The 27,056-nt window shown below is 38.2% G+C and overlaps 2 protein-coding genes across 5 annotated transcripts in view; one reads left to right on the top strand and one right to left on the bottom strand.

Moving 5' to 3' along the window:
- Positions 1–2,817: 2,817 nt before the first annotated feature.
- On the bottom strand, positions 2,818–26,733 carry MZT1 (mitotic spindle organizing protein 1). The gene is made up of 3 exons (XM_064270051.1): positions 26,285–26,733; positions 10,416–10,561; positions 2,818–6,886 (listed from the first exon to the last, which is right to left on the bottom strand). The coding sequence occupies exons 1-3, from the start codon at positions 26,508–26,510 to the stop codon at positions 6,863–6,865; spliced, it is 396 nt and encodes a 131-aa protein (XP_064126121.1). The 5' UTR covers positions 26,511–26,733; the 3' UTR covers positions 2,818–6,862.
- The window catches only part of BORA (BORA aurora kinase A activator), a 41,942-nt gene continuing 41,571 nt past the window's right edge, over positions 26,686–27,056 (top strand). For 3 of the 4 annotated variants that reach the window (XM_010589419.3, XM_023547303.2, XM_010589417.3), the window contains exon 1: positions 26,686–26,801. The gene's annotated coding sequence lies outside the window, so the exon portion shown is untranslated. The remainder of the gene's footprint in view (positions 26,802–27,056) is intronic. The other variant, XM_010589418.2, reaches the window with a different exon arrangement.

Below are 27,056 nucleotides of genomic sequence, written 5' to 3'. Positions count from 1 at the left end.
AGTCAGTTTTAGTCTGGTAGTGCCACTGAAGCCTGTTGAGCATCATAGCAACATGCAAGCCTTCACTGACAAATGGGTGGTGGCCACGGTGCACTGGGCTGGGAATCAAACGCAGGTCTCTCAAATGGGAGGTGAGAATTCTACTACTGAACGACCACTGCCCCTGCGTAATGCCTTCACTGACAAATGGGTGGTGGCCACGGTGCACTGGGCTGGGAATCAAACGCAGGTCTCTCAAATGGGAGGTGAGAATTCTACTACTGAACGACCACTGCCCCTGCGTACCATGTTAGAGAATGATAAATGCTGTAGGGAAAAATATATAGAGGGTAGCAAAGAGATTGGAAGGGCTAGCAAGTGTGAGATTTAATATTTAACATTTAAATACAATACTCCTAAAATAAAATTGATTTATTTTTGGAAAATTAGATTTCCTTCTACTGATAATTATTCTCTTACCCAGGTTAAGAAATACAGTGACCTTATTTTTTTCCCTCTATTTTCCTTCATAACTTGCCATTAAGTTTCATGTGTTTTTCTTATGTAATGTCTCTTAAATCTACCCTGATTTGAACATTTAGGCCTGGGTTATTATCATAGCCTCCAACCTAGTCTCTCTCTGCTCCAATCCATCCTGCACTTCACTAGCAACGCAATTCTCATAACATAGCTTGATTATGTCTCTCCCTTTCTCTAATGCCTGTGGAATGAAGGTCAAACGCATTCCTGGATGTTCATAGTCTGACCTCAGTCTTTTTCCAGCTCTCTCCTACCTTCCCCTAATAATTCTTCACCATTTCAACTACATAACCTACTTCTGGAGATTTCCCCACTCTGAGTCTCTGCAATGATTAGGCTCTTTTCTAACACTGCATTGCTAGTTTTCTTTCTCTTTGTAGAAGTATTAGAAGTTTCATTAAACTTAAAATACTATGAGGAATTTTATAAAATAATTTGACTTTTGAGAGAATCGCAGGTGAGATATTCTCACGAGGGAAATGTTGTGGGGAAGTGCTGATGGAAGGACACTGGACGGCATCACACAAATCCAGTCTGACTCACCATTTTCTGGAGAATCCGCCAACAACTGAAATTATTTCCTTTGATGCCTTTAGTCAGACTCTTCAAGGACAGCATGCCAGCTAATTAGTTTTCCCAAAAAAATATGCAAATAAGATTCACTATTCCCAGGCCGCCTGACTTCTTTTCTCCCCTCTCTTATAAATCCTGCTTTCCCCTTTGTTCTTTGACTCAGTCAACCAATGGATTCCCTCTCAATGAGTGCAAAAACTTGCATAAAGATAACTTAATGTCTAAGTTATTTTTTGGCGTAGGCATAGGAACTATTTTCTGTTTACAATTTACAAATATATTTGTTTTAATGACTCAAGTGATTAGTCTTCAGAAAATTATACCCATTTTCTTTGTTATGTAAACAGCCCAACTCTTCATTTTATAAAGTTTATGTACAAATACCCTTGCCATTAGTGAATAGCACAATTCTTACATTAATGCATGTTCTCTGAGGTCGTAATCCACATCGAGCTGCCATCTTGATTTGTCAGTCATATGGTCCCTTTGAGACTCTTCAAGCTGCCTGCACGTGATTCAACCTGTCTACAGATGTCAACACTATTGAGATATACATTTTTGCCACATAAAATGCAGACTTTATGAAAGACTTCTGTTAATTTAAATGGTAACCTTCAGTTGTGTTGCTCTTCAGAACTACAGAGCCATGCACCTCTAAAATAGTTGCATTTTATTTCTTAATTTTCTTACTTATAAAATGGGGAGGGAAGTAAGTGGCAATTTCCTAACATCAGAGTGTTATTAAGAATCCATGAGATTGTTAGTGAAAAAAACACTATAAACTGGAAACCACAAAAACCAAACTCATTGCCATTGAGTCGATTCCAACTCACAGTGACCCTAGAGGACAGAGTAGAACTGCCCCATAGGGTTTTCAGGGAGTGCCTGGTGGATTCAAACTGCTGACATTTTGGATAGCAGCCAAACTCTTAACTACTACTACATCATCAGGGTTTCCATAAAGTGGAAAGCACAACTGAAATAAATTATTCCTAATCACTAATTTTGATGTCCTTTGGAAAACTAACTTCATTACTGCTTTCTAGGAGCTACTATCCTAGATGTTAACTGAGTTAGTTTTTACGATTTTACCAATTATCTATATCAAGATTTACAGGGTATCATTGTTGATATCAAATGGATCTTGGCTGAAAGCAGAGAACACCAGAAAGATGTTTACCTGTGTTTTATTGACTATGCGAAGGTATTCGACTGTGTGAACTGTAAAAAATTATTGATAACATTTTGAAGAATGGGAATTCCAGAACACGTTATTATGCAAATCTGCTGCAAAAGACCTCTCTGAAGTGTTAAAAAGCAAAGTTGTCACTCTGAGGGCTAAGGTGCACCTGACCCCAGCCACTGCTTTTTCAACTGCCTCATATGCATGTGAAAGCTGGGCAATGAATAAGGAAGATCAAAGAATTGATGCCTTTGAATTATGGTGTTGGCATAGAATATGGAATATACAATGGACTGTCAGAAGCTTGTGTCTAATCTGCTTTTTGGCTAGAATTTTGTTGAGGATTTTTGCATCTATGTTCATGAGGGATATAGGTCTGTAATTTTCTTTTTTTGTGATGTCTTTACCTGGTTTTGGTATCAGGGAAATGGTGGCTTCATAGAATGAGTTAGGTAGTATTCCGTCATTTTCTATGCTTTGAAATACCTTTAGTAGTAGTGGTGTTAACTCTTCTCTGAAAGTTTGGTAGAACTCTGCAGTAAAGCCATCCGGGCCAGGGCTTTTTTTTTTTGTTGGGAGTTTTTTGATTACCGTTTCAATCTCTTTTTTTGTTATGGGTCTATTTAGTTGTTCTACTTCTGATTGTGTTAGTTTAGGTAGGTAGTGTTTTTCCAGGAATTCATCCATGTCTTCTAGGTTTGCAAATTTGTTAGAGTACAATTTTTTGTAATAATCTGATTCTTTTAATTTCAGTTGAGTCTGTTGTGATGTGGTCCATCTCCTTTCTTTTTCAGGTTATTTGTTTCCTTTCCTGTATTTTTTAGTCAGTCTGGCCAATGGTTTACCAATTTTGTTAATTTTTTCAAAGAACCAGCTTTTAGGTTTGTTAATTCTTTCAATTGTTTTTCTGTTCTCTAATTCATTTAGTTCAGCTCTAATTTTTATTGTTTTCTTCTGGTGCCTGATGGATTCTTTTGTTGCTCGCTTTCTATTCGCTCAAGTTGTAGGGACAGTTCTCTGATTTTGTCTCTTTCTTCTTTTTGTATGTGTGCATTTATCGATATAAATTGGCCTCTGAGCATAAACTGCTTTTTCTGTAAGGTTTAAGAATCTTAGGTTTAAGACACACCTTATACTGATACGATCTTATTAACATAACAAAGAAACTCCTGTTCCCAACTGAGATTACATCTGCAGGCTAGGATTTCAACGTATTTCTGGGGGATACAATTCAATCCATAACACTGCCTTATGGCTTTTGTACTAGGCACTCCCTTGACTGCAATGCTCTCCCCCCAGGTCTGAGTGGCTAGCTTCCTCTTGCCATTAAGGCCTTGGCTGAAACGTCACTGTAGATGACCTAGTGTGGAAAATATTTTCATCCAGCACTTACCATGGCTCATATTTTATTATCTACCTCTGCCAAACTGGGTGAAAAGTCCACGCAAATCAAACCTGTGCCACCCCTTTTCACCATCGCCCCGCAGTGCTTTAGTGTTTGGCGCATAGTAGATCCTCAACATCTGTTGAATGAATACATCAAGGAGATGGACTGACACAGTGGCTGCAACAATGGGCTCAAACATAGTAATGATTGTGAGGATGGCAAAGGACTGGGCAGTGTTTTGTTCTGTTGTACATAGTACAACAGAACTGACTAGACGGTACCTAACAACAACACAGATTATAAGTGGGACCAGTAGTCTGACTGCTTGGTTACCCTACTTTGACCTTGGCCAAATTAGTTATCCTCTTTATGCTGGGCATGCTACCCCTCTTCTCCTTTGTGAGTCACTGGGAAGTGCTCTTCCAGTTGAACAAGCACAAATACCAACATGTTCGTCCTACAACAACAGAAGGGTCATTCTCGCCCATATGTAACCCAAATGTATAAGGTTGGTTATAAGATGTATATACTAAATGAAATAACACCAAAGATGATGGAGAACCAATTATGTATACTAGGGTTTGAAAGCAACAGGAAAGGACAGTTGAGTAGAGTGCCAATGCCGAGTCACTGGCCACATGTGGCTACTGAGCACTTGAAATGTGGCTCCTGTGACTGAGGAACTAAATTAATTATAGTAAATTTAAGTTTAAAAACTGATACTTGATTCAGCTGTTGAAAAAAATTTAAAGTACATTAGGATCAACTTGGGTATGTATTATCTTTTTCAACTGTAAATTTTATGAAATCTAAGTACAAACCAAGTATTTATGATGAAAATTTAGCATCCTATAAGTGTAAAACATACTGCTCCACACACAGCCAGGGATTTCATAATGTCTCACCTGGTAAAGAAGCTCTAATTTGAAGTATTGAAAAATATAACCTCATACTTATTTTAACTGCCAACTTTGTTTGCAAGCCTGAGGCAATGTTAATACAACTATCTCCTTTCACTACCAGGGGAAAAGTATTCCATTTTACACTTTAAGCCTGATAATAAGGTATAAATTATATAACCTACCTTTAAATATTCTCAAATCACACATAACTAAAAAGTGTCTAAATATTTATAGAATACCTACAGAAATACAAGCTGAATTCACAGAAGCATATTAAATCAAAATGCATGCCAATACCACCAGAATGGTTTTATTTTTTTGTTGTTGATAACATGCACAACATGGCAATTATATCATTACTTTGATTTCCTTAAATATTACTGAAGTATGCATTAAAAATATGTTTACACTTTAGAAACGTAACACATTAAAGAAGTCCTCTGTAAACGTAACTCTTTCTCAATACATTTTTCTGCTTTGTTCCATACATAAATAACTTAATCTACAAAGTCATAAATAAAACTATCAGCTCTTATGGCCTAAAACTATATATAAATTTTGCTTTATTTTATGAGCTTAGCGAAAGTGATTTTTATTTTTATTTTATAAATAACATGCAGTATTTGCAGTTATTATTATGAATCAAATGATTTATCATCACAAGTTATTACTGTCTACCAGTTATGCCAATAACAGACTTTCCAATGCACTTGATAAAGATGCCATGTGTTTAAAAGTCAGAATGACCAAATGATGCAATTCTTAAAACAACTGTAGAGAATATTGCTATTCAAATACTACTAAGTCTTATTAAAATCACTTCATCATGTCTAAAAGAACAAAAACTACAACTAAAGAGTGAAGGCTTGTTCCATCATTAACTACAGAACCACAAGCTTAAACAAATCTAAAATTTAAGGAACAATAATATCAGATTAAGACCATATTAGTTTCAGGAAAAATATGCCATTGAGATGCTGTTACTGAAACAAAAACTTTTTCTAAAATTTATTTTGAATGCTCACTTTGGTTAGTTTTAAAACATTCAGGGTAAAAATAATGACACACAGAATTGATCTCAGAAAGACATAATTATGATTGCTCATATAGAACATTTGATTATTGAATTTATGTTTAATGACTCAAAAAAAAAAAAAAACCCCACTGCCATTGAGTCCATTCTGACTCACAGCAACCCTACAGGACATATAGCAGAACTGTCCCATAGAATTTCCAAGGAGAATCTGGTGGATTTCAACTGCTGATCTTTTGGTTAGCAGCCAAGCTCTTAACCACTATGCCCTAGGGCTCCAGTTTAATGACTAGAAATCCTTAATTCTTCAGGAAAAAAATAAACATTTTTTTGGTCTGAAAGACACTTCCTATCTAATGATTTATGAGATAACCACTCAAGATTTATTAGGTAAGCACTCAAATTACTTTTACATAATAAAAGTAAAAAAGAATTTTGCATGTTGGGTATGTTTCATTTTATACATTTTTTTAGGCCTTTATTTATAGAGTATAAAACTCAGAGAAACATTCTCAACTAACATCCTCATTAGATTTAATTGATTCAAACTACAAGCAATACTAAGTTGAACACTGTCATTACTTTTTTAGTCTCTGAAAGTTTTATTTTTCAATACAAAAGTGATCTGGTTCACATTATTAATTGCTAGCCAAACTTTATGTTTAAAAAACTAAACACTCTTTGTTAAAGAGCAGATTCTAAGAAATGTTTTTCATGCTTACACAGAAAACAGGATTATGATATACATAATGAATCTAAATAAAAATTCGCAAACGGTGGCTGAAATTCTGTCAACTTTCAGCTGAATACAACATAAATCCACAGTTATTATTCATAAACAATTCAAAATTAAAGTTTATAATGGAAATGTCAGCAAGTCATAACTACTACATCACTACTGATGGGTTCTACCATACTTTCAACCACACACTGCAGAAGTGCACATCTGATAGACAGACTGTTTAGAAAATTAAAGCTATCAGAGCTATAAATAAGGGATACATAAATACGATATACATGGCGATGCCAATGCATTAGGGCTGTTAAAAAAAAAAAGAATAAGATGTGAAGTAAACACATCGGATAGTTCTCTCCGTAAGCCACTTTCCACTGATTTATAAAGCTATGGTTCTGTAATTCTTTTAAAGAGGAAAATGTTTCTACACTGCTGCATGCAGTAATTTCATTCTACACTCTTGACTACAATGCAATCCTCAAATACTCTTGCAAAGCTTGACGTATCTCATCAAGATTTCTTCAGAAAGTCAGCTTGTCATATTTTCAGCAGCCTAGAAAAGAAAGTAAGATTCATTATAATAAAACTGTAGAAAAGGAGACACCATGGAGATAAATTTATCAACACTGCACTGTCATTTACAAACAACCCTTCCCCATATATACCAAACTACTTGTGTCAGGATAATGCAGTGGTTTATGCCTTGTGGCCATGCATCTGCACTACCTGTTGAACTTTCTCCTAGGCTAAGAGCAGAAAACTGATATATCACCTTAAATAATAGCTAAGAGTACCTATAAAAAATATACAGATACTGGAAAATAAAGTTGGAGCACATTTTGTCCCAATAATCTTCATTAGTCTATTTCTGCATGCTTTCTTACACTGGGAAACCCTGGTGGCATAGTGGTTAAGTGCTACAGCTGTTAACCAAAGGGTCGGCAGTTCAAATCCGCCAGGCACTCCTTGGAAACTCTATGGGGCAGTTCTACTCTGTCCTATAGGATCGTTATGATTCGGAATCGAGTTGATGGCAATGGGTTTGGTTTGGGTTTTGGTTTCTTACATTGGGAAAAGGGGATTAAGAATGAAAAAGAGCCATTATGCTATGAAGCATCGAGAAAAAGGGCAAAAGAGGAATAAACGGATTAGGAGTTGTTTTAGTTGTTTCTAATTATTAAATGGTTGAAAAGACTAGTTTATTAAAGTTCTTAGTTGTCCATAAGGTCAGTTTGTGGTTTTTAAGGTCAGTTTTTATAGCTATAATATTAAAAATATGCATACATATTTGTTTTAGACACACACATATATATTAGACATACAAAATTTGTACAAAATTTCAAAGATACATATAGAATAGTAAAATGAACTTCCATCTGAAATAACACATAACTAATCCTGTCTCACCTACATCCCCAGCTATTATTCTTTCCCAGATTATTCTTAAGAAATTCCCAGGTACCATATCATTACCAATAGATGATTTGATGCATATTTCTAAAAAGATTTAAATAACAATACCATTATCATACAAGAACGACCAAGTAATTTCTTAAGGCCAAATATAAAAATTATGGTTTAAGCAAGTTCAATTTTGGAGATAAATATTAGGCTTTTAATTATTTCAACTTCCTAATTAAAACTTACTTTTAAGTTTAGTCTAGGTTTAGAACTCTTTCACAAAAATCCCTTCGGATATGAGAAAATCATAGATAACTCAATTTGAAACAAGGCTGGAACTTTTTTTTTTTCAGTCAACAAAACATACCTTGTTTTTCTATATAACCTACTTATAAGGCTTACTACCTGTGAGAATTAGAAACTAGTTTGAAAAAAAAGTTTGTTCTAAAATGTTTCTTCCTCTCTTCTAGACTTACAGGTTCTTAATATTAGGTATAGCCACATAACCTTTTGGCACTCTGTCATCTCCTTAACCCCATTCTCAGTATTACCTACCTCAAAGAAAACTTGAAATATATATAAACAATTTTAGTTTTTTTGAATTAGAATACCTTAACAAAATGCAATTTAATTCACCTTATCCCATTTCATATTAACTTTTGGAGGCTCTCCTCCCAATATACAGCCAATGAACCAAGTACTTTCACTTAAACTACGGAAGTCAAGCTTGGGCAGCATTCATGTTACACAAATGGAGAACTACTTTCTATTCGAGAGGGCAGCAATGGTATACTAGACACTTACATATGTATAGTTACCAGATGGCCACTGAAACTTCAAAAATTTGCAAGAGCTGGCCCTGGGGAAATCTGACCAGTAAAATCTTCTTCCCAACTTTCCTTTGCTATGTCAGTTTATTCCCCCCAAGGGGAGGGTAGGTGTAGGCATAGGACTTCTTTAGTCTCTCATTTCTCTCTCAACTCCAAATTCTACAGCCCAATGTAGCAGTTAGGAAAGAATACCTTTGAATCTGGAGGGAAGCATACTGAGAAGCGTTGTTTTTCTAATTCAAAAAAATTAACTATAATGCATTTATTTTAAAAATATCATGGTACTATCTGGAATAATGTCCACCAAATATTATTGCTGGGTATTTCTCGGGCAATCTTGAGTGATTTTTTCTTTTGTTTCCTTCTTTATATTTTCCGATTTAAATATTTTAAGATTATAAGCATGCATCCTTTCTTTTAAAAAAATATTTAAATCGGAAAGCTACCCAGTTTTCATAAATTACAGAAAAAATTTTCATTAATTCTTCCTGTTTGCTAGAACTTTGCAAAAATCTTCACAACTAGACCAGTAAGTAACATAATGATAAACAGAGGAAAGACTGAAGGTATCATGGATTTCATTTTACTTGGATCCACAATCAACACCCATGGAAGCGGCAGTCAAGATATCAAAGGACATATTGGCTTGGGCAAATCTGCTGCAAAAGATCTCTTTAAAGTGTAAAAATGTCACCTTGAAGACTCAGGTGTGTCTGATCCAAGCCAGAGTGTTTCCAAATGCCTCATATGCATGGGAAAGCTGAACAAGGAATAAAGAAATTAAAGAACTGATGCCTTTGAACTGTGGTGTTAGCAAAGAATATTGAATATATCATGGACTACCAAAAGAATGAATAAATCTATCTTAGCAGAAGTACAATCAGAATGCTCCTTAGAAGCAAGTATGGCGAGACTATGTCTCACATACTTTGGACATGTTATCAAGAAGGACTGGTCCCCAGGGAAGGACATCATGCTTGATAAAATAGGTGAAAAAGAGGAAGACCCTCAACGAGATGGATTGGCACAGTGGCTGCAACAGTGGGCTCAAGCCTAACAATAACTGTAAGGTGGTGCAGGATCGGGCAGTCTTCGGTTCTGTTGTACACAGGGTTGCTACGAGTAAAAACCTACTCTACAGCACCAAACAACATGATAACCACTAAGAAAATACCTAAAGAGCATATATAAAAGGAAATGAGAAGTGAATCACCATGGGATACTAAAAATAAATATATAAACACAAAAGAAAACCCTACGAGGCAATTCTATTCATGGAGTCACTATGAATTAAAACTGACTTGACAGCACTTAACAACATAAAAAAGTACTAATACATGCGACAGTATGGATGAACCTCGAAAACATTATGTTAAGTGAAAAAAGCCACGCATAAAAGCCACCCATGTATGGTGCCATATGAAATATCCAGAAAAGGCAAATTCACTATAGACAACAGAGATTAGTGGTTGCCAAGGGCTAGGGCAGGAGGGAATGGGGAGCAACTTCCTAACAGTTTTGGGGTGATGAAAATGTTTTGGAACCAGAGACAGGTGGTAACTGCACAACATTGTAAATGTACTCAATGTCACCAAATTGTTCACTTAAAAATGGTTAATTTATGTTATATGAATTTCATCTTAAAAAAACAAAAAGGATAATATGGTCCGTGATAGTAGCAATTTTGGTAACTTGAACGTATGCTATTAAACTTCTGGTCTTCAGGATTTCTTCTGATGGTGTTGTAAGCTAGTTTAACGTGGTGTAACTAAGATCTTTCACAAAATCTCATCATTAATTTTCTAAATGAAATCATCTTATTTAGAATGAACTAACATATGAGTCTCTAACCTTTAGTGCTTCAGTGGCCTTGCGAAGTTCCTTGATAACCGACGACAAGGCTTCTGGGTTAATTCCTTGCTCACAAAGCCGTACACAAATAGACAGAGTTTCCATATCTAAGCCAGTATTCAAAATTCTTGAAATCTCAAGCAGAACTGGAAAAAAAAAAAAAAAAAAGGCATAGAGAAAAGTTAAAAAAAAGAGCTTACATTTTAAAATATGCACACAGTACTTTTGTTTTTAATCAAAGTATTACTACTTTGGAACTAACAGAGCACCCCTAGACTTGGAAGTTGGAATGCAATACTGTTTTATCCTTATTTAACTCTAGAAATTGAAAAATAAATTTACATTCTCTATCCATATAACCATTTTTAACATATTGGTGTATACTCTATCACTCATTCAACATCTATTTAAAATTTATCTATCATAATCAGGATTATTCTGAACTCTTCCTATTACATTTAGTCCTTCATTACATTTAATATGCTGCATAGCATTCCATTTTATGGAAACACTGTACGTAACTACTACACTATTCTAAGAGTTAGGTTGCTCTCATGTTTTTCCCATAAAAATAATATTGTGATAAGTATTTCTACAAATTAAATTTTATTTCTGTGGGATAAATACTGAACAAATTTTATTCAGTAATATATGTATTTAAGACTTTGTGTTTAGAAACTTAGAACAATTTCAAAGTAATTTATGTCTGTTGAACCTAAAAATAAAAATGAGAGCCTATATTTTTCAATCTCATTTTTAAAGTAATCATCTTAATGGAGTTTATCAAAGTAGTCTCTGACATGGATAGTTTGAGAAACACTAGCATAGAGGACGCAGGTTTCCAAAAGTCATTTTCCAAGAATACCTACTAATACAGGATGTAAACACACTGTCTTCACTGAACTTTATGTTGGTTGTTTGCTATAGTGTGTTTTAAAATTTGTCAACGGTCAATATGTTACTGTTTCTGTATCATTTTCCGTTGGCATTACGTTTGGAAAGTAATTGTCTATGCAAAAATTATACAATAAGTCACCAGTATTCTTTTCCAGTACTAGAAAGTTTCTTTTTCTCCCCCTCCTTAAACATTTCAATTTTAACTACCTGGAGTTACGACCTAACTTTTCTTCTCAGAAATATGCCAGTTGCCCCAATCTTATTTACGGAATGATCTATCCTTTTGCTATTCATTGAGATGCCACATTTAGCACACAGTAAATTTCCATATATCTGTGTACTTGTATGTCTACCTTGTGTCATGACCACAATTTCACACTAACTTTACGTTGCATGTAGTAGGTTAAAGATTCCTTTGCCACCGTTCATTTTCATAAGCCCTTTTATTCTCTAGGTGAGCTTAAAAACTTTATCAATTTCAAAACCAAATTACATTTGGATTCTGATTTCAATCACAAGAAACCTACATATTATTTTGGAAAAAACATACACGTTAACAATATTAAGTCATTCATTAATTTAAATTCAAGTCCCACTAAGAAAAAAATTTACAGTATTCATGCGATGGGCCTATCCCACTTTTTCATCTTGGACATTGTAGTCTTCATCCCTAGTTCAACCTGAGTCTTTTTAAAAAATATGTATCATCCTGTCTCCACTTAACTTACTGAGCATACAGAATACAGTTCTAATGTCCTTGCCTGATAATTCTAACATCTGTATCAGCTCTAGGTCTCTTTCAATTGGTACATTTTTCTCCTTATCACGGGCTGTGTTTTTCTGCTTTTTGCCTACCTAGTCCCTAACTGGATGCCAGACATTGTGGATTTCACCTCTTTGGATGCTGGATATTTTGTATTCTTAAAATATTCTTAAATTTTCTGATGGGATGTAGTTCTCTAGAAACAGTATGATCAAGTCTTACCTTTAAGATTATGCCTGATGAAAGCCCTGTTTAGTCTAGGGTTAATTATTCGCACTATTAAAAGACTCTTCTGAGTACTCTATTCAATATCTCATCAATTATGAGGTTTTTCCATTTAGCTGGTACATACCTGTGCACATGTAGGGTACTGTTCCCTTTAATCATTTTAAGAATTCTTTCCTCAACTTTGGGTAGTTTATATACCCACACACACCCACGCGCACACACGCACATGGGTGTGCTGATCAACGCTCTACTGAGTACTCCAGGGAGATCCACTGTTCTCTTTGTGCAACTCTTTTCTCTCAGGGGTTACTATAAGTCGAAATCAACTTGAGGGCCCCTAAGAAGTACTGCTCTGTCCTGTGAGCTCTAGTTGCCTTTGTCCCTGGACAACTCAGCATGTTCACCAGGTTCTGACTGGGTTCCCCCTCTCTGAACTGAGGCCTGGAAACTCCCTAAAGGCCGTAAGTTGGGGCACTCATAGGACTCAGCTCATTTGTTTCTTGTGTCTCAGGGATCACTGTCCTTTGCTGCTTGATATCCAAGGTGTAAAAACTTGCTTGACGTTTTGTCTGGGTTTTGTTGGTTGTTTCAAGTAGCGGGTAAATCTGGTCTGTTACTCCATCTTGGCTGGAAGCTGATAACCCTTCTCATTTTCACTGTCTTCAGTTTTGATACTCAGATTTACTAATACTTTGCCCTTCAACTGTATCCAGCCAGTTATTCATATTATCTATTTATTTCAATAACTATATTTTGTTTAAGATTTTTAGTTTTCCCCCATAACTGCATGTATTTATTTCATAACTAAATGCTTGTTTCACAACTACTTATTTCGTGGCACTGTTGTTCCTGTCTTTATGTATTTGAGGATTCCTTCTTATTTTATTATAATTTTTATTGTACTTTAGATGAAGGTTTATAGAACTTCTTATTAACAATCAGTACATACATTGTTCTGTGGCACTGGTTACCAACCTGACATGTCAACACTCTCCCTTCTCGGCCTTGGGTTCCCTATTACCAGTTTTCCTGTCCCTTCCTGCCTTCTAGTCCTTGCCCCTGGGCTGTTTTATGGGCCTGTCTAATCTTTGGCTGAATAGGTGAAACTCAGGAGTGACCTCATTACTGAGATAAAAGGGTATCTGGGTGCCAGACTCTCAGGGTTTCTCTAGTCTCTGTCAGGCCAGCAATTCTGGTCTTTTTGTGAGTCAGAATTTTGTTCTACATTTTCTCCAGCTCTGTCCAGGACCCTCTACTGTAATCCCTGTCAGAGCAGTCAGTGGTGGTAGCCGGGCACCATCTCGTGCTGGACTCAGTCTGTTGGAGGCTGTGGTAGTTGTGGTCCCTTAGTCCTTTGGACTAATCTTTCCCCTGTGTCTTTGGTTTACTTCATCTTCCCTTGCTCCAGATGGGGTGAGACTAGTGGAGTATCTCTGATGGCTGCTCACAAGCTTTTAAGACCCCAGACGCCACTCACCAAAATATTCATCCTTATTTTAAACCACCTTTTAGATTGCTCTATAATCTCTTTCTTCAAGTATAAGCAAGCAGCAAGAGAGAACGGTTAAGAGTGTAATCTCTAAAGCCAAACTACCTAGGCTCAAATTCTGGCTTTACTGCTAGTTAACCTCTCTGTGCCTTTATTTTATCACTGGGTCAAACGGGGATAATGACAGTACTTATTTTATAGTACTGCTGTGAGTATTAAAGGACACACTGAGAACGGTGCTTGGCGTATGACAGTGATCAATAAAAGTATTAGCTATTATTACTATATTTTATTTTCACTTTTTAAGTTAGTTTTTTGTTTTTTATCTACCTTGGGTGCTTTGTGGTTCTTGGCTTAAAGCTCATCTTCCACAGGGGATCTTTCTGTTGCATTCCTGGATTGGTGATGTGTTCCTGGAGGGGTAATGTCATACTGCCTTTAGCCCTCTGGATCAAGCCTTATGGAAGCAGGCTAGCTCCACACCCAGAACACACATGAATGGCACTTCTCACTCCCTGGCTATGGCAGATGGCCCATTTTTGGACTGCAAGTTTCACTCAGGCAGGGTGGTATGCTTGGTCAGGTTTCATTCCCAATTCCCTGCTGTGGTTCCCATCTGCTCCTTTTTTTGGGGGGGAGGGGGGACCTCTCTCTTTCTAACCAATGGAGATTTCCCTTGTTTTTGAAATGGCTATCCCGATAATTATATTTTAATATTATTTATCATTTTCTATGTGCTTGGAGAATAACAAGTTTCAGCTGAAAAATAAGTTTCAACAAGTGCTCAATCCACCACATTAAACTGTCAACTTCTTTTTTAGTTTTGTTTCTACCTCACCCTTGTATGTTCTAAATGGTTATTGCTAATACCCCAGGATATTACTTATTATTTTGTAGCCAGTCACCTTAATGAACTCTAATGAAGCTTCTAACAGTTTTTCAGTTGGTTCTTTGTTTTCCAGTCACATAATCATTTCATCTACAAATAACAGTTTCATCTCCTTTTTAACAGCCTTTTCTTTTTCTTATTCTACCTTATTTGCTAAAACTTTCAAATCAATGTTCAAAAAAAGCAACAAAAGCAGGTATTTCCAATTTTATTTAGAATGCCTTTAACATTGATGTTAAAAAAGTCAATGGTTTCTAACAGAAATTCTCTCTTAGCTATCTAGTGCTGCTATAACAGAAGCACCAAAAGTGGATGGCTTTAATAAACAGAAATTTATTCTATCACAGCCTAGGAGGCTAGAAGTCCAAATTCAGGGTGCCAGCTCCAGCAGAAGTCTTTCTCTCTCTGTCTTGGCATCAACCTTGCCCTGGGTCCAGGAGTTTCTCAGCACAGGTACCCTGGGTCCAAAGGATATGCTCTGCTCCTGGTTCTTCTTTCTTGATGGTAGGAGGCTCCTCTCCTTTCTGCTCACTTCTCTCTTTTACATCTCAAAAAAGACTGCCTCAAAATACAACCTAATCCTGTATATTGGATCCTACTTCATTAACATAACTGCCTCTAATCCTGCCTCACTAACATCACAGAGGTTAGGATTTACAATATACAGGCTAAATACATCAGATCACAAAATGGGGGACAATCACACAATACTGGGAATCGTGATCTAGCCAAGTTGACATACATTTTTGGGGAACACAGTTCAATCCATAACAATCAGGAAAAAATATAGAGTCTTGTCAGCACCTATTCATCAACCACTGAAATGACCATGTAGCTTTTCTCCTTTAACTTAGTCAGGTAATACATTACATTGACAGACTTCCTAACTCTGAACCATTCCTAGGTACCTAAATAAAACCCCACTTGGTAGTTTTTGGTAGTAATAAATTATTCTGGGTATCTAACCTATCTATAAAATGACTAAACTAACTCAAAGAGCTCAATGTAATCTTTCACTCAGATTTTACATTTTATATCTGCTGCCTTGCAGCTCCAGGTAACCTTTCCCACAGATTTACTTTTATTGCCTAGAAGCCAACCCATTATTAAGGAAATGAGTTTTTGTGGTTAGGCTGAAGAATATGAACACTTAATGGAAACTTTTGATCTCAGTCTCCTCAGTTTCTGATGTATTGGTCAAAATGATGTTGCTGTTCTCAGGTGCCCTCCTGTGGCTTCTGACTCACAGAGACCCTACATACAAAAGAAACAAACATGGCCAGTTCCTGTGCTATTCTCACAATTGTTGCTATGTTTGAGCCCCTTGATAGATCATGGAAACTCTGTTTCCATTCTCCTCCAGAGATCTAACCTTCTAAGCAAGGTAACTGTTAATCAACCATACCTGAAAATATCCATCATATCGCCAGTTTGTAACCAACATTTACCCCTCTTGGCCCCATGTCTTCCAATTACGTCCTTTAGACAATCAACACACTCATGTAACCAATAATGTTAAAGATAGTTTTTACTTGCCCTGCCTTTAACTGACCTTAATTACTGCAAACAAACGGGTAAAGGCGCAACTTTATTCTCCCCACTTCAGCACTATAATTACTTGTGACTTACATTTTTCCCAAAATCTGTGAGCCTGAGGCTCTGCAATCTCCCACTGCAATGTTTTGACATCAATAAAGGTCTTTTGATTTTACCTTAACAAAGTTGGAGAGTCTTTACAATACACTGTTGACTCCTATTTGATAACATTTGTTAGAATTTTAGAATCTGTAATTCATGTGAGACTGGTGTGCAGTTTAAGCTTTGGTTTCAGGACCTTGCCAACATTTTTATTAAACAAACAAAATTAAGTGCTGTTTTCTCTACACTCTGGAATAGTAAAAGATAGTACAGGAATTATTTGGTCTTTGCAGGTTTGAGGGAACTAGTTCAAAACTATCCGTGACTGACATGTTTTATAGAATATACTTTAAGTAACACCTTCAATTTCTTCAGATTTACTCATTTCTAAATTGTCATTTCAACACCGTCCATCTCAATTATAGTTTTATTTTTTCAGTATGAAACTGCTCATGGCATAATATAAATGCTTCTTCTGGATTTTGATTATATCCTATTTCTCATTCCTAAATGTTAAATACCTGTGTCTTTTGTTTTTCATGATGTGTCTTTGATCACTTTTGCAAACAAGAAAGCAGTTTTGGATTTATCAATTTTATCCTTCTTCCAAAAGACTTCCTAACTCTCCTTTACTACTCCTATCAGTTCTGGTGACTTTAACATTCATGCATGCAATAATCTATCTGGTCCTCATTTCTTAGACCTTCTCACTTCTGATGCTATCTTCACACTCCTTATATCTGTACCCTTTATCTAGTTATAATCAATAACTGTAGCAGTTTCAAAATACAGAATTTGAGCATCCTCTGGCTATACTTTTAGCTTTCTTATTCTATTTTTCCTATTGCAAATATTCTCCCCTCTGGAACCAACAAACTATTTACCCTACAGAATTTACAGATTCTAAAATTCTAACAAATGTTATCAAATAGAAGTCAACAGTCTTATTCCTCCTCCCAGCAATGTCCCCTGTGCATTCCTGTAGTTACCTCCTAGCAAGGATCCTCTCTCCCTCTATTGTATTTACTTGGCAAAATGACAAACTTGGAAAAAGCTAATGTTTTATATTTCTCCATTTTCCTAAAAAAATCTGTTTCACCATTCTCAATTTTCACATGTCCCTCTGGAACAACAACAAAAAAAGCCTACTTCCCCATTTTACAATCTCATTTCGTACTTCCTTAAGAAGAGTCAAACAAAAATTACCCCTTTAAAGGAAAACAACAAAATCCAGCATTCATCAAAGCAGGAAAATATGACCCATATCCAGCAGAAAAACCATCAACAGAAACAAACTCAGAGATGATGGAATTAGTAGACAATAACATTAAAACAACAACTGTAAATACATTAATATGGTCAAGAATGAACACAATGAAGGAAAAAATAAAAGCTCTAGGAAGATTCATATGGAAATTTTAGAGATGAAAAATACAATATACGAAACTTCAGATTAGACAATGCAAAAGGTCAATTAACTTGAGATACAACAACAGAAATTACCCAAAATAAAGCACAAAGAGGGAAAAAGACTGGAAAAGGATGGACAAAGAGTTAGTAAACTATGGAACAATATTAAGCGATTTAAGATACATGTCATCGGAGCCCTGGAAAAGGAGGTGTCCAGAAAAATATTTGAAGAAATTAAGATCAAAATTCCCCCAAATTTGATGAAAACTATAGACACACAGAACCAAGAAGATCAAGCAGAATAAAACAAGAACAGCAAAGTGATCATCATCAAATTGCTGAAAACCAGTGATAAGGAGAAAACAGTAAACGTGGGGGAGAAAGATAGATTATATACAGAGGAACTAAGGTTAAGAATGACAACAAACTTAACATCAGACACTATGCAAGCCAGGTGACAATGAGAAAGCAAATTACTACAAGGAAAAAAAAAAAAAAAAAACCCTTTCAAACTAAAATTATATACCCAGCAAACATCTTTCAAAAATGAAGATAAAATTCCAGATAGAGTGGGAGAATGTAGAACAAACCTCAAATTCCGTAAAAACTTCAGACTTATTGGACTGGTAGAGGCTAGAGGATCCCCTGAGACTAATGCCCTGAGATACCCTTTAAATTTGGGACTGAACCCACTACCAGAAGTCATCTTTCAGCCAAATAACTGCCTCATAAAAGAAACAGGACCACCCTTGAGTACTGTGCTCCTTTAAAATAATCATCTTTATAAGACCAAATGGTCAATATGTACCCTAAAGCAAAGATGAGAAGATGGGGGGCCGGGGGAGAAGGTGGGAAGCTAAACTAACAGAAACAAAATAACCAGAATGGAAATAATGAGAATGCTGATGCATTCTGAAAAACGTAACCAACGATACTGAACAATGTGCACAGAAATCGGAAACTGTTAAATGGGAACCTAATTTGCTGTGTACACTTTCACCAAAAATACAATCGCAAAATTAAAAACATACATGTATGAAGGTAAAATAGACTTTTCAGGCAAACAAAAACTAGAGAACTCAGACCCAGCAGACCTGCACTACAAAAAGTAAAAGGAAGCATTTCGGACAGAAGGAAAATATGAAAAAATCATAATTTGGATCTACACAAAGGAATGGAGAGAGCTGGATATGCTAAAAGGTGAGTAAACATAAAAGATATTTTTTCTAATGTGAGTAAATATAGAAGATATTTTTCCTCATTTCTTAACCACTTTGAAAGTTAACATTTAAAAGGAATATATAAACAATGTACTGTGAGTTTATGACATGTAAAATGTAAAATGCAAGACAACAACAATTTAAAGGAAAAAGAGGAGGAAATAGCATATGCTATAAGCTGCTCTGTCCTGTAGGGTCACTATGAGTCGGAATCGACTCAACAGCAGTGGGTGTACAAGCTGTTTACGTTAAATGCTTTATTTGTAATAGCCAAAATCTGACAACAACCCAAATGTCTACGAACAGACAGACAATTAAATTATGGAATACCTATACAACAGGATGCTTCTCAGCAGTAAGAAGGAATGGAGTACTATACACACAACAATGGACGAATCTCAAAAATCATCATGCCAAGCGAAAGCCAGGCAATGCAATATGTATGAGTGCAATGTGTGTGTGTGTGTGTGTGTGTGAGTAAAAGACATGAAGAGACACTTCACCAAAGATATACACATGGCAAATAACACATAAAAAGAGTCTCCTCATTATTAATCATTATACGAATGCAAACTTAAACTACAATCATATACTATTACATGACAAGAGAATCCTAAATTGGCAACTCCAAGTACTGAAAAGAAGGGGTAGCAACTGAAACTCCCAGATTGCTAGTAGGATTATAATACAGTATAACTACTTGAGAATACTTTGGCACTCTAAAATTAAAATATAAAATTAAAAAATGCACTAAGCACACAACCCAGCAACCCTACATCGTGGTATTTTCTGAAGAGAAATAAAAATATATATTAGGTAGTCCCTGACTTACGACAGGGTTCCGTTCCAATGACTGTGTCCCAAGTCGATTCTGATCCAAGACGAATACCTCTTTTTTTTTCTTTTAGTTTTCATTATCCCTATCTTTATAAATCCGATCTTTATTTGTCTTTGGGGGTCAGAAACATTACATATAAACTCACAGATACAGTTTAACATTGTATACAGTACGTATTACTAAAAATAAGATGTAACCCCCCCCAAAAAAGACAGTTGTAGTTGGCAATTACCTGTACCTGTATCCACATAAAGACACGTAAATGAATGTTCACGGTAAATTTACTGCTAATTGCTAAAATCTAGAATGAACTCAAATATCCACCAAATGTTAAATGGATCAGCAATTAGTGGTTTATCCACACAATGGAATACTGTTCAGTAATAATGAGGAATGAACTTCTGATACATCCAACAAAATATATCTCAAAAGCGGTATGTTAAGTGAAGAAATCAGAAACAAAAAACTATGTATGTATGATTCCATTTATATGACATTCTAAAAAAGGCAAAACTACTGACATAAAACAAGTTAGTGGCTGCCAGGAGATAGAGATGGAGGGAAGGTATTTATTTCACAGGGGCTCGAGGGAAATTTGTGGGCTGATAAAAATATTCTGTATCTTAATTGTGATGGTTAGACAGACGTATATATTTGCCAAACTCATAGAATTGTACACATAAAATTGGTAAATTTTGTTTCATGTAAATTACCTCTAAATTGATTTTAAAAAGTGTTCCATACTGTAATGGTTTTGAAATATATCTACAAACTCTTTGACATTCTATCAAGAAGTAGAGCCTGATTCTTTCCTTTGAATATGGACTGGACTTAGTGATTTGTTTCTAACAAATGCAATGCAATGCAATGCAAGTAACTGACAGTCTGGAATTTTACTCTACTTACTAGCTTCCCTCAAAAGGAGCCCTGGTGGCGCAGTGGTAAGACCCTGGCTGCTAACCAACAGGTCAGCAGTTCAAATCCACCAGCCGCTCGCTCCTTGGAAGCCCTATGGGGCAGTTCCACTCTGCCCTTTAGGGTCGTTATAAGTCACAATCAACTCAATGGCAATGGGTTTGGTTATTTTTTGGTATCACCCTCCACGGTTTCATGGATGCTACAGAAAACATGAGACTCCTGGGTCAGTGACAAAAGACAGTTACAACAGAAGCAGTTGCCAGAATATTAATGTGTTAGCATAGCACCTCTGGGCCTGTAAGTCCACAGGGATGACAGAGAAGGGGCCTGACAGATGCTGAGCATGCACTGAGTTTGTACTGCATGAGAGGAACACTAAGTTTGGGGAATCTCCACTTTTATAATAAGCAATAAGCAAGCCTGCTCTTTATCTGGGAGATGTCACTTCATCTCTCACCGTTGCTTGCTATAAACACAATCCTAAGAAATGTCCCGGGGAAAGAGTGGTCAGGACCTTGCATTCCTGGCACACTTAGTAAAACTAAGAGGGATACTCAGAGCCCATGGTGGACTGCTTCTTCCAACAGTGATACCGCTCACTGTCTTCTCACCTCAGTGTCTTCTGAGGCTAGGTTAAAAAAGGTAATATAACTTCACTCCTGGTTCTCTTTTGAGAAACTCTCCCTTGGGACCCAGCTACCAATGTAAGGAAATCCAGGTAACATGCTCCAGATAAGTCTCTGCTGAAGCTCCACATTGCAGCCAAAATCCATAAACCAACGTGTGCGTGAAGAATCTTTAGAGATGACTCCAGCCAGCCACTGTCTAACTGCAATGCGTAAGAGAACTTCAGTGAGCCCTACCTCAATGAGCCAGGTCAACACCTAGAATCACAAAAGATAGTAAGTAATTTTTGTTGTTTTATGTCACCAAGTTTGGCGTGATTTGTTATTGCAGCAACAGATAACCAGAACACATACCCTGGCCCTACTCCAACTCTCCAACATTATCATCATTTCCTGTTAAGTTCTCTCTCTCGAGTTTGGTCTCTTTATCACAGACCCCTGTCTATAAATAACTGTGTTTATTCTTGACTCACAGCCTTTGCTCACGCTTTTCTTCTCTGCCTTTTTATATACAATCCCATGCTGTCTTTCAGGTGCATCTGTGTTCTAGTACCTATTTCCTCCTTAAGCTTTCTTTAAAAATTCACACTGATATTTGCTCCCTAACTTGACAAAAACTGTTGGCAGTCAGTATTTCTTCAGTGTCAGTGGTGTAGTTGGTACTTATATGTATTTTGTGCCTACTATGATGCTTTGTTTACAGTGATAAACAAAATAGATATGGTCTCAGTTCTCACATTACAGTCTAGGGGGAGATACGTATTAAAAACGCACATACACACAAAACTGATTCTAGTTATAAGTAAATTAAAGAAAAAGAATAGGGCGCTTCTAAAGTGTATCTACAAACTCCTCTTACCTAGTTTTAAAGAGTACAGTGTTTAGGAGAGACTTGTCCAAAGAAGTGAGAGTTAAGCTTAGATTTCAAGGGGAGGTAGAAATTAACCAGGCCAATGAGGCAGGAGAAAGAGGGAAGAGAACACCTTGTGCAAATGTTCTGACGGTAGAAGCAACTTGTAAATTCACAGATCTGGATCACTAATATGAAGGCAGTGTCATTAAGGGAGGTGAATGAATGTAAAGTATGAAATCCCGTCATGAAAATCCACCAACACCCTACTGAAGATTTTGGAACTTCAGAAGCTATTGGAAGATTTAAACCAGAATTGTGACAAGATCAGATTTGCCTTTTAAAAAGGCTTTGGCTGCAAAAAAACAGAATGGGTCTTGAAAACTGCCAAAGCAAATAAGGAAATGGAATCCAGTTAGGTTTTTGCAATTTTGGTGATAGACCGTGGTAGGTGGCACGGATAGGAGAGATTAAGACAAGTAGTCAAATCTGAGCTGAGTGAAGAACTGAAAGGGCTTAGGGGAGACTTGGAGGTAGGGGAGGTGACAGAAAGCAAGACTGACTCCCAGGTTTCCTTCTCACATGAGCAATCAGATTGATGGTGGCAGCATGGATGGTATATTTGTTTCTCTGACACTGTCTTGCTGTGCTAGTGATATGGAATCAATACCCTGTAGACTCTTCTAACTCCTTTTTTATAACATGTTTCTTAAGCTTACTAATATATAAAGCCTTTTTGTAATAGACACTGAGGAAACCCTGGTGGCATAGTAGTTGAGTGCTACTGCTGCTAACTAAAAGGTCAGCAGTTCGAATCCACCCAGCACTCCTTGGAAACCCTATGGGGCAGTTCTGCTTTGTCCTATAGAGTCGCTGTAAGTCAGAATCAACTCAATGGCAATGGGTAACACACATTGAAGCCTCTGGATTTTAAAGTGTAAGCTGTAAAGTTAAAATTAGAGATAATAAAAAAGTTTCAGAACATAAGAAAAAGAAAATAAAGTATTAAGTTATCAATAAATAGTACCTAAAATTTTAAAATACTGAAAAGCAAAAGAAGCAACTGAGTACACTGCAGGAGAGAGAGAGGTAGGTGAAAAGGCCTGGCTATTTCAAAGACAGAATGCAAGAAGAAAATGTTGAGGCTCTAAGGATGAGTAGAGGATCTTATATAACAGACCTTATCATCGGAGCTGGGATCCATCAGGTTTCTTTCAGGGTGTCCATCTACTTCCTCCCATTATCTTGCAATTAAAATTTAAGTGTTAAAATGCAAACCATTAATAAATTTAGATCTGTTATCTGACTCTTTCCAATACTGATGGGAGAGAGAGTGTCAGGAGATGAAGTGATCGCAAAGAAGGGTAGACAACATCTGCCACTGAGGAAAGAAATGGGACTCAACCAATTTTTGAACACTTCACTCAGGCTCTCATGGACAGACTGAAACATAGTGCAGGCCCAGGTTAACAAAATTTCAAATGACAAATGGTATTTGAGTAGGTCAGCCCAGGCCTTTGGACAAGCTAAAGTTTTATTTCTGAACATAAGGGTGGAGGAAGGTGGGATTACATAACGACTACCTTTACTTTTTCAGCTCAATGTATGGTCAACTGTGTACACTGGATGTTTCATACTCTTCAGCTTTGTGCCCCAATCACTATAGACAGCTTAGGAAACACTATCTTCCATTAACTCTGCAATAATTGAACTCCGCATTTTATGTGAATGAATGTCTGGGGCCCCAACTATGGCATTACAGCAGGGTACTCCTATAAGTTTAGAGTTCTAATGAACATAACAGCATCGAACTACCATGTTTTACAAATGTTGACCCACTGCAACCTGGTGCCTCTCTTTTTACTTTCTTGTTGTGAGTGAAGAGAAACCGTGGAAGGAGCTGAAAAATATAAAAAGTTGCCCAGAGTGGACAGAGAAACTCTTCCCCTAGAGCTAGTACCCCGAATTCAGACTTCTAAGCCTTCTACCTGTGAGAAAATTTCTGTCCATCAAAGCGAAAAAAAAAAAAAAAAAAACCCAGCAACAACAACAAAGAAAAACAAAAACCCAGTTGCTGTGGCGTTAATTACGACTCAAGGTGGCTCCATGTGTGTCAGAGTAGAACGGTGCTCCATGGGTTTCTGATGGCTGATTTTCAGGAGGCCTTTCTTTGGAGGTACATCTGGGTGGACTCGAACCTCCAACTAGAGTGCAGTGCAGGGACTCCATGTAGAGGAGCCATGTTTTCTAATCCATACCTCCTTTCCTCCAATTTGTTTAAAAAAATATTTCTCATCTTCACTTTTTCATGTTCTTAACACTCTCTATAATCATCCTCTTACACAAAGTTCTTTCAGTAAAGATTTTGATAAGGCAACCAATACAAACCATCAGTTCTCACCTGCACATCAGTAGGTGATGTACATGAGTTCGAACAGGCTCGACAGCAATGGGTGATGGGTGAGCAGTTCCATCAGGGATAAAACATACGGCTTCTAGTCACGTGGGATTCTATGGCCACATTCATAATGAACCTAAGCACAGCTTACATACTTGGCTAGAAGCGAAGTCTCATATTCCCCATTTTGTTCAAAAAGCAAGTTGACTTCCAGGTAAAGATAGATGATGAGGTCATATATATAAATTCCTATGTACAGGTATCATTTACAAAATTAATTAGCTGTGATACATTGAGAAAAATGAAACAAAATAGACTGGATATGGTGTTAAGGACAAAATTCTAGTTTTCAGAAAAACAGCAAAGTAGATGCTGGGTAAGTAAAAATTAGCTATGCAAGCGCTCTAGTAGTACAAGTAATTCTCTGAAAAGGAAAGCAAAGCCAGTGCAAGAAAAGGCAGAGGCGTTATCAGAAGGGATGATAACGAGGGAACATATCACAAAGTAGAACACGCATTAAAGGAGATACATATATGGCAGGAAGGCTGACACTACCTAGTGAGGATTCAATGGGGTTGTTTGTGTAACAGAGATGGAGGTTGATGCGGGCATCCCCTGGAAAATTAGGAGGGAGCGTGTGAGCAGATATATTTAACATCCATCCAACACTCATTTATAGCTGGATGCATGTAAAGCGGAGACAAAGAAAGGAGTCTGCAGCTGGGAGGACATTCAATAAACAGAAAAAATTAGAGAAAAGCTACCTTTTATTGGTCATCTTTGCTATGCCTTTATCTCATCATCTTACTCGAATACAACTAATCCTGGGATAACTGTATTTTACAGAAAAAGAGACAGGCTCAAAGATGTTTAAGTAGCTTTTCTAAGCTCAGCACAGAGATACGAACAAGCGGCAAGGCAGACCGTAGATGATACGTCTAACTCCAAGAGTCTGAATCGTCTTCCACGCCTGAGTAGGCTTCACACCCACGTGTTTCGTGGCACACAAACTGGCCACTTCCCACAAAACCCGACACGGCCGTCATCCGATCCAAGAAAAAGGCGACGCATTTCTGATGAAGGGGCTATCTGTTCATTTGCCGAATACTTACAAAGCGTCCACCTAAGTGCCAAAGCAAGGAACAGAACGGTGACCAGACACAGGCTCTCTACTAGGAAGTTACGGTGTAGTGCGCTCCCGCACCGCTTCCCGATCCGGAGCAGGGTGCTCCGCCGCATTGGGCGCGCAGATCCGGCGCGGGAAGGAGACGCGGAAGCCAGATCTGGGGAGGGAGGGTCGCAGCGCGCAGCGCAGCACGGAATGAGCGCTCGGGGAGCCGGGGAGCGCGGGGACAGCGCAGGCGGTTCGAGGAAGGGGCGGGACGCGGTCTGGGGGTCGGTGCGCGCGGGGTCCCGCTCCAGAGGAGGCGTTGGAGGTCGGGCTCGGGAGGGGCGGGGCGCGCGCCAGGTTGACGCGGGGGTCCCAACGCCGCACGCGCGACGAACTACGCAGGAGCCAAGAGAAAACTCTCAAAGGATAAGGCCATCGGCCCGCCCTGTGGCTCCGGCCAGTCCTCCTGGAAGATCTTCGAAGATGTCGTCTGGGGCAGAAGGTCGACCTCAAGTCTTCCCTAGCCTCACCCTCGCCTGTGGGCCTTCGCTGTGGAAGCGGAGGCGAGGTAGAGGAAGGAAGACGGGAACTCACCGTCCATGGTCTCCCTCACCGCGTTCAGATTGGCTGCCGCCGCCGCCGCCCCAGCGCCGCTACTACTCGCCATGGCTGAGGCCGGTCCGGCCGACGGAGGCGGGGAAGGGCCTGACCCGGAACTGGAGCGCCTTCCTTTCCCCCGGGCAATCCCACCGCGCGTCCTCCGCTCACGCCAGGGAGGCTCCGCCCCTCGCGCTCGTCGCCAGCGTGCGGCTGCGTTCATTTGAATTTGGAGCCTCGTTACTCTACGCGGAATGTGAAGCGTGGAGTTTCCATTCGAATTTACTACGCGGCCTCGATGCGATTGGCTGGTTCGCGGACAGCGATGGGACGCGATTGGCCAGTCGTCCACGAGCCCCGTGCCCTGGTTGGCCTAAGACAGCGCGGAAGCGGGGAGTTAAAGAGTCTGTGCCTGTCGTGGGCTCTGGGTCTGGCCCCTCGGGAGCACCCTGGAGTGGCTATTGAGGGCTTTCTGCCCTGGGAAGCGTGGTTTCCTTTTTACACACACCAGTAGGTACGTTCTTTATAGTTCCTGGCCTTTCCTCCTGTTTGTAATAGGATAGCTCACTTTTCCCGGCTCCAGACCTGCCAGCCTGCTCGCCCCGGGGTCAGTGGGAGCAGCCAGGGGGTAGGTGCGGAAGAGAGGGGCGCCGGGAAAGGCTGATCGCCTAGGGGCTGGGGGTGACACCGGCATTGATGTCCCCCTCTGCCCTTGATCCAAGGAAGCCAGCTGCACTTCAGCCTTCCAAGAAGTAGATTCTTCTTTTTC

This window comes from Loxodonta africana, chromosome 17 (genome assembly GCF_030014295.1).
Source record: "Loxodonta africana isolate mLoxAfr1 chromosome 17, mLoxAfr1.hap2, whole genome shotgun sequence".
Lineage (NCBI taxonomy): Eukaryota > Metazoa > Chordata > Mammalia > Proboscidea > Elephantidae > Loxodonta > Loxodonta africana.
The sequence above is the reverse complement of the archived record's forward strand: the minus strand, read 5'-3'. Positions and strand labels throughout refer to the sequence as shown.

Bases quoted from the DNA above. Each gene is read 5' to 3' on its own strand.
- MZT1 (XM_064270051.1), bottom strand. From the start codon at position 26,510: ATGAACGCAGCCGCACGCTGGCGACGAGCGCGAGGGGCGGAGCCTCCC. The intron at 10,562-26,284 runs GTGAGTTCCCGT...TTTTTTTTCCAG, and splicing joins GGTGAGGGAGACCATGGACG to TTCTGCTTGAGATTTCAAGA. The intron at 6,887-10,415 runs GTTAGAGACTCA...TTTCTTTTCTAG, and splicing joins AGGCCACTGAAGCACTAAAG to GCTGCTGAAAATATGACAAG.